Below are 10770 nucleotides of genomic sequence, written 5' to 3'. Positions count from 1 at the left end.
GTAATTGCCACAGCAGGCGGTCCCTAAAATTTGATTTAATTCAACAAATATTCTTCACTTTTAGATCAGCAAGATCGTGAAGGACCTCAGCCATCCCAACAACAGACTGTTCTCTCTGTTGAGGTCAGGAAAGCGATTCTGCTCCCTGAAGACCAACACAGAGAGACTGAGGAGGAGCTTCTTCCCACAGGCTCTCTAAATGATCCGACATGTTAACTGCAGGGCTGCAGCTTCTGCACCATCTACGGCAGCACCAGCAACAAGAGAGAGGAAGAGACGGAGGAGTGTGAAACTAAGGGGTGGAGAGATGTATTTAGGAAGTGACAGATTCTGTAGCAGGATCTGTAGCTTTGAGTCATGATATGTTGCACTGCGGTGCAAGAACGAACCTAACAACAATCAACCTGAATTTTTACGGATTTTTTTTTTTTTTTTTTGCTATTATTTTTAACAGAGCGACCATGGGTCAGACGCTCGACACCTTATACGGCAAACGTTACCCAGTGTCAGGTGTTGCTCCGGTGTTCGTCACCGCGACAGATGTGTCTCGGCTGTATCCAGACAGAGCGACGATGGCCCCGGCTCACAGGTAACACTCTGCGTGGTTTACTGACTGATGTGTGGTCTGATTTCACTGCTAACGATTCATATGTTTGGACTTCTATTGTTGCAAATTGCGCGATGTGATCATTCAGTGTCACAGTCTGACATCGCAGTGATACTGAAACACGAAGCCGCGGATCAAAAAGTTTATATTAAGAAGAAACAGGAAACGTGTGCAAGTATCCGAAATTTGCGCAACACTGCCGCGAACACACTATTTTATCTTCAGGTGGATTTTCTTTTTCGAAGTGAAACCGTTAAGTGTTCATTCTGATCTGTTGTTGTTTGGCAGTGTGGCGCCACCAAGCGTGCCAACAAAACAGGAAAAGTGTTACGACCCTCATGACAAAACACTTAAATTTGTCGATGGAGAGGATGATTTGGACTGTAAGTATCACGTGGGCACTTTTCAAAGTGGCATCGAACAGATTCAACTCTTATATTAAAACAATGATAGTAATAAAATAAAATAGATTTTACCTGCATTCACATGAACCAAGGTCAAACAAAACGCATCGGCATTTATTCCTGTGATATTGATTTTTTTTTTGCTTGTGTGTGATTGTTCTCAGTTTTGTATGAAGGCTTCAAATCTCTCAGAGCTCAGATGTCCTGTGGTCACGCTGTGACCCCGACCTCTCTCACCAACTGGTGTCGCAGGTTGTTGGACCAGGTAGGCCACTGAAGGTTGGCTTTGTTAAAATAAACAAGCAGACATATATAAATAAATAACAAGGGTTGGCAGGGTTGCATTGATTTTTAACAGGACAATGTTACATGAACGTGAATAAATAAAGAAATTTGAAAACAGTGGCAATTATATCATCGTTATTTTTTGTAATGAATTGGATTGTGACTTTTACTGTCATGTAAAGAGAAAGAGAGAAAGAAGCTACGCTGACCTAAATCAACACACAGAGCAAATTGTAATTAACTGTCAATTAATTAAATTATCTCAGCAGAATCCTGCTGCGTGATCATGGAAATAAATAAAAAGGACAGAATTTTTCAGCTCCTGTCTTCTCTGTTTTAAGTTGTTGAATTTAAATCCTTTAAAGTTAAATTGCCTCTGCAATTAAACCTTTAATAGATCACACATTTCTTTTTCAACATGGTTGATTGTGCATGCTGGCTGACTGATCTGCCCTCTGCGAGGCTTCAGTGAAGCTTTGGATTACAGCTTTTCTGTTAGAGCTGTGATAATCATGTGTGTGTTTCATCAAATAATTACCACATATAGCAATACAGTTCTGATGTTTTATGAAACATTTTCACTATTTATGATTTTTAATCTAACTTACAGGGGAAAACAAACAACTCATCAAATTGTTTGGTGTTTTGTTTCCAACATGTGAGTCTATTAATTCTCACCTCTCCATATTTAATAAAGGGTGAAAGCAGGTTTGTGTGTGGTGGGTCTGGTTGTGGTGCTGAGTGGACTTTTGCAGAGGTTTGTAAAATGGCTCTTCTGGACCCTCAAGAAAGGGAGTACTTTCAAAAAACCATGGAATTCAATGCTGCCAGGCAGACAACTACTAAGTTGGTAAGTGTTTCATCAACATGTTATTATATACTGTGAATTTAGACTTGTAATAGACATTTTGCTATTTATATTAAATGTTGCCCCACCTCTGTCTCCATGTAGTGTCCTGGATGTGGATTCGCTGTGACGAGAGAGAATGGGTCAGATTTGAATGTCCTCTGTAAAGTGTGCACAGCAGTAAAAGGACGGCCGTTTGAATTCTGCTGGCAGTGTTTGAGGGAGTGGAAGGGTGCACGGCCTCGGAAGGACCGCTGTGGAAATCGTGGCTGCTGAAACAGTCACTAGAAACACTAAAAATGCCCAGATATCACATTCATCGGTATGTATGACGATGAGTATGAGTTTGGAATTCTTGTTTGTCCCTCAGTGCGTGCCTGTCCTACCTGTGGTTTGCTGTTGGAGCACAGCACGATGGCTTGCCCATCAGTTGATTGCCCTCGATGTAATGTGACATTTTGTTTTGTGTGTCTGAAAAACTCTGGCGAATGTTTGACCAGTTGCATTGCTGCCCCCAGACAGACCTCTATACCTGTGTGGAAGAAGAAATAATGGGAAAGAAACAAGGCTGATAAGTTTTTCTTTCATTTACTGAGAGTGCCTTTTCTAAATGAATTCACGTGTTTTAAATTCTCTGCTTTGAATAACATCACATAATAAATATAAATTGTTGTGTTTTATTACTGAGAAATTTACTACCAGATGTGATCTTTACAGTTGTGTCATGTCTGAAGTCTAATGATAAATCTGAAAAATGTTGTTCATTTATAAACTTAGAATAAGATTAAACATTCTGTGTGCACATTTTGTCCTCTGGTTAGTTACATATGTAACACAGGTTGTTGTCTCCTAATCACACATTTTGATTGTATTCCTAGCTACACATTGATAAATTGTTTAGAGAAAATGTTTCTTTTAGTAAAATTTAGTCATGTTTAATCTGTATCAATGTAAATAAAAACGTATCTCTTGGGAAGGAAAGCCAGCAAAACCAACTTCAATAAAATCCTGTGGATTTTTATTTATTCCTTAGGTCCTGCAAGTGAACACTGTCATGTAAAATGTGATCCTTCATTATAGATTATATAAAAATGGTCCAAATGAAATATTGACTTAACAGTTAAATTAATACAGTAACTGAGTTAAAATGCAGATATTGTCATTATTGTTAGGTTGCTTATACAGTATCAGTAGGAGAACGCTTCATCACTTTGTTCTGCTGAGTTGGGAAATGCAGGAAAATCAGTTTTCTTTATTCTTCATTTCATTCGCTGTGAAAACAATGGCTGCTGCAACCCGTCACTAGACACATTAGAAAAATGCCCAGATATGACATTAAATTCATATCATGGTGTCTGTGTGTGTCCCTCGGTCCGTGCCTGTCCCACTTGTGGGTTACTGTTGGAGCACAGCAAGAGACTTTGTAAATTTGTTGTTTGCCCTCGATGCAATTTGAGGTTTTGCTTTGTGTGTCTGAAGGAGCCTGTTGAATGTACAAAAACCAGGTGCATTCTTGCCCCCAGACAGACCTCTATACCTGTTTGGCACAAGAAATAATGGGAAAGAAACTTAAACACTGTGTGTAAGCGCATGCTGTCCTCTGGTTAGTTACATATATAACCTGTGCCATCTCCTTAACACACATTTTTGTTTGTATTCCTAAGTACGTGAGGACTGCTCTTGTTTCCTCTAAACTATTCCGAGCAAACTTCTCTTTTAATAAAACCTTGCTATTTTTAATAAAAGTTAATATAGAAATGTAAATAAAAACGCATCTCAGGGAAGAAAACACTGCAAAACCATATTAAATCCTGTGTATTTTTCTTTCTTTCTGCCATTTTATTCCTTAGGTCCTGTAAGTGTAACACTGTCATGTAAAATGTGATCCTTTATTGGTACATTATTTTTTTTAATGGTACACAGCTAAATTAATACAGTAACTGAGTTAAAATACAGATATTTTCATTATTGTTAGGTTACTCATACAGTCTCAGTAGGAGAAGGCTTCACCACTTCGTGGTGTTGGGTTGGGGAGTGCAGGTAAACCTGTTTTCATTCTTTGTTTTTCAATTTGTACCCCAAAAATCTGATAATAGACAACATAAACGTTTTTAACTCTTAATCTGAGTAAAGTTTAGCTGTTTGAAGGTTAACTTAAATTTCTAGTTTCACTGTAATTCCAGGGGATCAGTATGTTTTACTCTATTGAAATTATTTAAAAACATTTCACAGAAGATCTTCTATTTCCTCAAATCCAAGTTCTGATATGTGATATTCCAAACTGCATCCAGAGCAAAGGAACAGAAAGGTGTCTTGCCCTTTTCCCAGATACAAAGCTTTATCAGGCAAGGCAAAACGTCCATGCTTTCACAGCCACATTGCTCAACTCATTTAGTGTTTGTCCATGTCTGCTTCAACCTCTCCCTAAAATCGGTTGTGTTCCTCTTTGCACCAGGTTTTGCTAATCTTGATCTTTGGAAAATAGCCACTTAAATTTCTAGTTTCAGTGTGATTCAAGGGTATTTTTTACTCTGTTTAAATTATTTTGAAACATTGTTAACTTCTTCACATGTAAATCACAGCATTAATTGCACCGAGGTAAACATTTTAAAGAAGAACTTCTATTTCCCCAAATCCAGCTCATGATATATGCACACCTAAGAAAAGCAGGCCTGAGACTGTGAGATAAGGGTGAGCTCTCAGCCACTGCCTTCAGCATCTGATCGTGGTGCACAGGTAGTGTGCGGGCAGCTGCTGAGATGGTGCCTGCATTGCTATGGTTTCCGGCAGAACAAAAGTTGTAGAAAATACACATTAAGTTTTAAACATGGAACCCAAGATGATGTGTAAACCTAAAAGTAAAACAAGTAAACAATGCTCATCATAATGCCTCATAGCTGAGTATAGAAGTAAATCTTGTTGTACAACATAATTTCAAATACCGTCATTAAGTTGAACACTGGAAACCACCCAACAACTAAAAACTGCCCGCATCAGTGTTTGTTATTTAACCAGAACAATGTTTCATTTGGTTTATTTGTTTCTTTACATCCTGGTTGTTGAGCCAAATGGTTGCTGTGAGTGGATTCAAAAGTCCTGTTGTACAAACATTCAGATTAAATAATTTTAAGATCCAGTTTGATGCACATTCAGAACATTGCAGTGGCACAATATCACAATAATCCCCGAAACGCTTCAAATAAAATAATAAATCCAGATCATAACACTAAAAACACAGCACCACTGGTCAGATCAACTTTGACTACACCATGCAAGTTTACAAAAGATAAATGGATAAACCCCATTAATCATTACATAAATAAATAAAGCTGGACTCTCAGCAGCACTAACACTTTTATTACATAAAGTAAAATCATATAAGTGCTGATCTGCAGTCGTATGACTTCTTGTAACTGCTGGAGAGAAACTGAAAGTAGCAAAAACAAAATAAACAAAACGATCTTGGGGACGTTCCCTGGTGTGTGCAGATGTCAGTGTCTGTGTTTACTGCTCAAAACTGAGAAGGATAACAGGTGGGATCCAAATGAACAGAGTGCGGATAATTCTGGGAAAACTGAACCTTTACATTTGTCTAAAGATAATGTTGTTTCACTATGAAATCAATAAAAGTTTGATTTCTACAGTTTGTTGATTGCAGGGCAAGATCTTCTAAATTCATTTTTTCTTTCTCAGTGTTTGTGCAGGTAATGAACGGCCAAACGTGGCTTTACTGCAATGTGAGTCATGAACCGATTACACAGTTTGATCAGTTAAAGAATTTGCAGTATTTTTAAGATCCTTCCACTCATTTTCACTTCACTTCATGGACTGTGAGGTCTCAAAAGCTTCAATTTTCAAAACAAGCTTTTTCATATCATCATTGCTATCATTTTCTCATTTTCTCTTCAGACATGTAGAACAAGTAAAATGACTTATTGTTACATGGTATTGTCCGAAAGCTAGGGAGCATTACTGATAGGGTCATCTAGGGCACAACACCATCCCTGGGTGTTGAGACAATTCTGCTACAATGGCAAAAGCAAGACGCACCAGAGCTCTGTGTGTAATCTCGTGCAGGAGAGAGAGGACGAGACGAGCGCTGCTCCTGCTGCTTGAACCCTAGTCACTCTCATTTAGCACCCCCGGGGCACTGCTCTTTATTGTGGTACATGAACATGCATAGGTTCATTAACATATGACATCTTACACAAGCATACATGTGAACAAAGAGTACTTTTCTCTGTGTATGTGCAGGTACCCTGTGTCAAAATATGACCCTGCGAATGACTCCCCAAAGCTAGGGTTCCGGTGCTAGGAACACAGCGGACCACCTAAACAAAAGGCTCATATACTTAAACAGATACAGAGTAGGTGTCCTCGCATAGTATAAATCAGAAAGAGAAGGTACGACCTCTCTCATGACCTTAGGATGTGTGTGCATGCCAGACACTCTGGAGTCCTTGCAGACTACTAAGGATCAGACCTTCTATCAATATACAATCGATTATATACCTCTAAGCATATATGAGTATGTGTTTCTAAGCACAAATGACAATCCAACAATATAAACCTAAATTACATGCCCAGCATATCTTACAATTCGAATTATGTGCAACCAATCTTGCATCTTCTTTTGCTGACTATTAAAGACTAGTATGTGTGTAAATATAAAACACAGCATTTTTCGCCAAATTTGATGCATACATGTGAACAAGTTAGCAACACCTCATTTGATAATAATAATGGATTGGATTTATATAGCGCTTTTCAAGGCACCCAAAGCGCTTTACAATACCACTATTCATTCACTCTCACATTCATACACTGGTGGAGACAAGCTACAGTTGTAGCCACAGCTGCCCTGGGGCAGACTGACAGAAGCGAGGCTGCCATATCGCGCCATCGGCCCCTCTGGCCAACACCAGTAGGCAAGTAGGGTAAAGTGTCTTGCCCAAGGACACAACGACCAGGACAGAGAGCCCAGGGATCGAACCGGCGACCTTCCGGTTACAGATGCGATTCCCAACCCCCTGAGCCACGGTCGCCCCGAAAACTTGGCCTATTTTCTTCGCCGCTTATGACAGCTGGGATAGGCTCCAATAGATAAATTATCATATAAAATGTGATCCTTCATAATACTTTATCAAAAAATGCGGTCCAAATGTGCCAACGTTGATTTAGAAGTATTTACAGGAAAAGAAAATCTAGTACAAATTTTTCTCAAAATTGAAGTTGAAAACTGGAAGCCTTTATATTTAATTTTCTCTATGACTGTCTGACTCCTCTGAGACAGTCTTCTCTTTTATTAACGTTAAAAAATGCAAACCAGGAGAAAGCGAGATTTCTATTTCTTTTTTTCTATATTTACATTTTAGTTGTTTAACATATTCTGAGGATTACCTTAATTGCTTGGTTGCTAAAACATGCTGCAGAAAATAAACACATCAATTTAAAAACTTAATCCAGAATCATTTGTGCATCAACAAGTTTAATTATAACTGAAACACATAAACAATGATCATCATGACGCCTTTCAGCTCAGCTTAGAAAGAATTTATTAAACATGATTTCAAAAGCTGTCACTGACAGAAAAAGTGGAAACTACCAAACATTCAGGCATCAGTAATCAGAACATTAACATTTGCTGATATGCTTTATTTATCTACATCAGAAAAGGACAATGTGTAAAATGGGAACCTGAAAATACACTTGTTATTTCAGCATTTGTTTTGTGGATCTTGCTCTAAGTACCATTAGATTTATTTTGATTTCTTTCAAAAAATGTAATAATATAAGGTTACACACACACACACACACACACACACACACACACACACACACAACACACACACACACACACACACCCCTCTGACTGTGAGCACGGAAGGTCCACCAACTTGTTGTTATAAAAAATAGAAATTTAAATGAAAAATGTACACAATAATTCATCATTATTTATTCCAATTAATATTTAATTAGTGTCAAGCATAGATATGACACGAACCATAAAATGTAAAGAAAGTGCAAAGGAGAATGAAAACCACAGATGTCACACCAATGAGAATCATGCACTTTGTTACTTATGTGTATTTATAGTTCAATGTATCCTGTAACTTTGATGTAGTCAGATTAATTTATTATTGACTCCTTCAGCCTCCATCAACTTTCCTCGTCATCTGCACAGCTGAGCCGTCTTTGATTCCACAATCGGCCAGTGATGCAGAGTTGTCATCCAGTGGCTTGCCATTAAAGTGCAGTTTGATATTTTCCAAAGTGTAATCTAGAAAAACTTAACACAGATAGGGAGGGTTTTACTTTGCAGTTGCAGCTTTAGACTAAACATAACTGCACATATGTTATAAATAATCATATTATCTTCCCTGCATTAGAGTTTGATTGAAAATAAAGGTGACTGGTAGCAGTTAGCAGCTAAGCAATTTTAGTCTAAGTGACCATACGGATAACATAAAAAAATAAATAAATAAAAAAAATAAAAATAAAAATAAGGTACATACAAAACCAAGTTTTTGAATGTAGAATCACTTAGTAGTGATAAATACATTTTTTAATGTATTTGTTTTCAGTTTTTAAGTAACCTACCAAGGATGAAGAGCTTTTTCAGCACTTCCCCTTTAAAACAGCCCACAATCATTGCTTCCAGCTGTATCTTGTGCAGCCAAATCGAATGCCTCCGACCATCAGGACAGATAATGATGATTTCAATCATTCCTAGGAGATGAAGCCTTAATCCTTCCAGGTTCTCCATCTTAAGGTTATGAGAGGTGACAGTTAGTACCTTTGTTAAACAGCGCTTAACACATTTCTTAGATTACATATCATAACAACAGAACAAAAACACAATTTTTTTTTTTTTTTAGAAACATGTCACCGGTTTTCTAAGTGGAACAATTTTTGAAATGCAATGAGCGACTTCAGAGTCAGTTCATGTTTTTATACCCAAATATAAAGTTACGATAAAAATGTACACAAAATTAATCATTTTTCCACGTAGTATTAAATTAGTGTTGAGAGTGAAAGGAGACGTGACATGTGAAGAAAGCTCAAATTAATGATAGACTCCTTCACCCGCCATGAACCTTCCTCACCGTCTGCACAGCTGAACTGGGCTTGATTCCACATTTGGACAGTGGTGCAGAGGCGTGGTCATGTGACTTTCCTCCATGATTCTTCGTATATCCTAAACACAGATAACAATAGGACAGAGGGGACTTTACTTTGCAGCCTTTAGACTAAATATAGCTACAATGACATTATAAAAACTATATTATCTTCCACGCTTTAGAGTGAACAGTAGCAGAAGTTATTGTTGAAAGTAAAGGTGGACGGCAGCAGTTAGCAGTTGTATTGATATTATACAGGTCCAAGTAACTCTATGTGTAAATTTCATGCGCTAGAGAAAAACGCAAATGCAAAACATGTTTTAAAACATTGAATGTAAGCTCACTGAGTACCGATAATTTCATATTTTTTAAGTTAATTAATTAATTAATTAATTAATATTTTTACCTTCGTTTGCGTAGATTTTCAGCACCCTCTTGACGTCGCTCACGGTCACGTCTGGCAGCTGGTTCATGTGCCGTTTCACCCCCCTCCTCGGACTCACGGGCAATACAGCGGCGGCACACATCACTTTGTTAGGAAGTGAGGATGCGATCCTTTCAGGTTATCTGTCTGAAGGCAACAAGTTGTGCAAGGTGTGTTACCAATGTGTTTAACTTCGCCTGAGGGGCGGGGTTGTCCATTCGTTGTTTCCTTTCAACCAGGAAATAACATTGTAAACATATAAACATGGTATTGATCTGATCTGGTGTTCATTAGTCATTTTGTATAACCATATAAAAAATGAAAACATTTTAAAATCCAGTTTGAGGCATATTCAGAACACCACAATGACAAAAACAACACATGAAGCCCATGCACAAACTCAGATAATCCAACCCAGAGTCTCTGATCTGTAGATCGGGTACTTTCCTCAACTTTGGCTACATGATGCAAGGTCCCAAAAGTAGTGCAATCAAACCCAAACCAAACAGATTTATTTATAAAATAAATAAATGCACCTCAAATCCCAGTAGCACTAACACGGATTATGTGAAATAAAAGTGTATAAAATAATAAAGAATTCTAATCTGTAGTCACGTGACTTCTCATAACCGCTGAAATCGAAAGGAAAAAATATCAACACAAAAAATCTTAGGGGCATTCCCTGGTGTGTGCAGAGGGTAGGTTTAGTGTTTAATGTTTCTTCAAACAGTTGAAAGGATAACTGGTGAAATCAGTTTTCCCAGGAAAACTGAGAGGACAGGGGAAGGAGGGGGGAAAGGGAAGAACTGGGAATTCACCATCTTGATTTTTCAAGAGTTAAATAAAGTGTGTCATCTATTTACTTTCTTTAAATTCACTTTCATATAATCGTTCACAAAGGTTCTACCACATCACACCTTTTAATGCTGGCTGGAGGATTTAATAATCTTAATGAAAGTGTCAAAAAGTTTTATATCCCAGACTTTAGGTAATTGTTTTTACTTTTTGCCTTGCATTTACCAGTTTGGTAAGGACTTTTTCTTCGCTCTTCTCAGAGGTGCGAGTCTGAAACACACATAGGC

The 10770-nt window shown here is 37.8% G+C and overlaps 1 protein-coding gene across 1 annotated transcript; it reads left to right on the top strand.

Annotated features, from left to right (window-relative positions):
- Positions 1 to 339: 339 nt before the first annotated feature.
- Positions 340 to 2419, top strand: LOC102295282. Its single transcript, XM_042217709.1, has 5 exons — positions 340 to 589; positions 896 to 990; positions 1176 to 1276; positions 1994 to 2146; positions 2249 to 2419. Exons 1-5 carry the CDS (start codon positions 363 to 365, stop codon positions 2417 to 2419), a joined length of 747 nt encoding a protein of 248 aa, XP_042073643.1. The 5' UTR covers positions 340 to 362.
- Positions 2420 to 10770: the final 8351 nt, after the last annotated feature.

This window comes from Haplochromis burtoni, unplaced genomic scaffold (genome assembly GCF_018398535.1).
Source record: "Haplochromis burtoni strain Fernald_Lab_line unplaced genomic scaffold, NCSU_Asbu1 Contig_2666, whole genome shotgun sequence".
In the NCBI taxonomy this organism is placed as follows: domain Eukaryota; kingdom Metazoa; phylum Chordata; class Actinopteri; order Cichliformes; family Cichlidae; genus Haplochromis; species Haplochromis burtoni.
The sequence above is the reverse complement of the archived record's forward strand: the minus strand, read 5'-3'. Positions and strand labels throughout refer to the sequence as shown.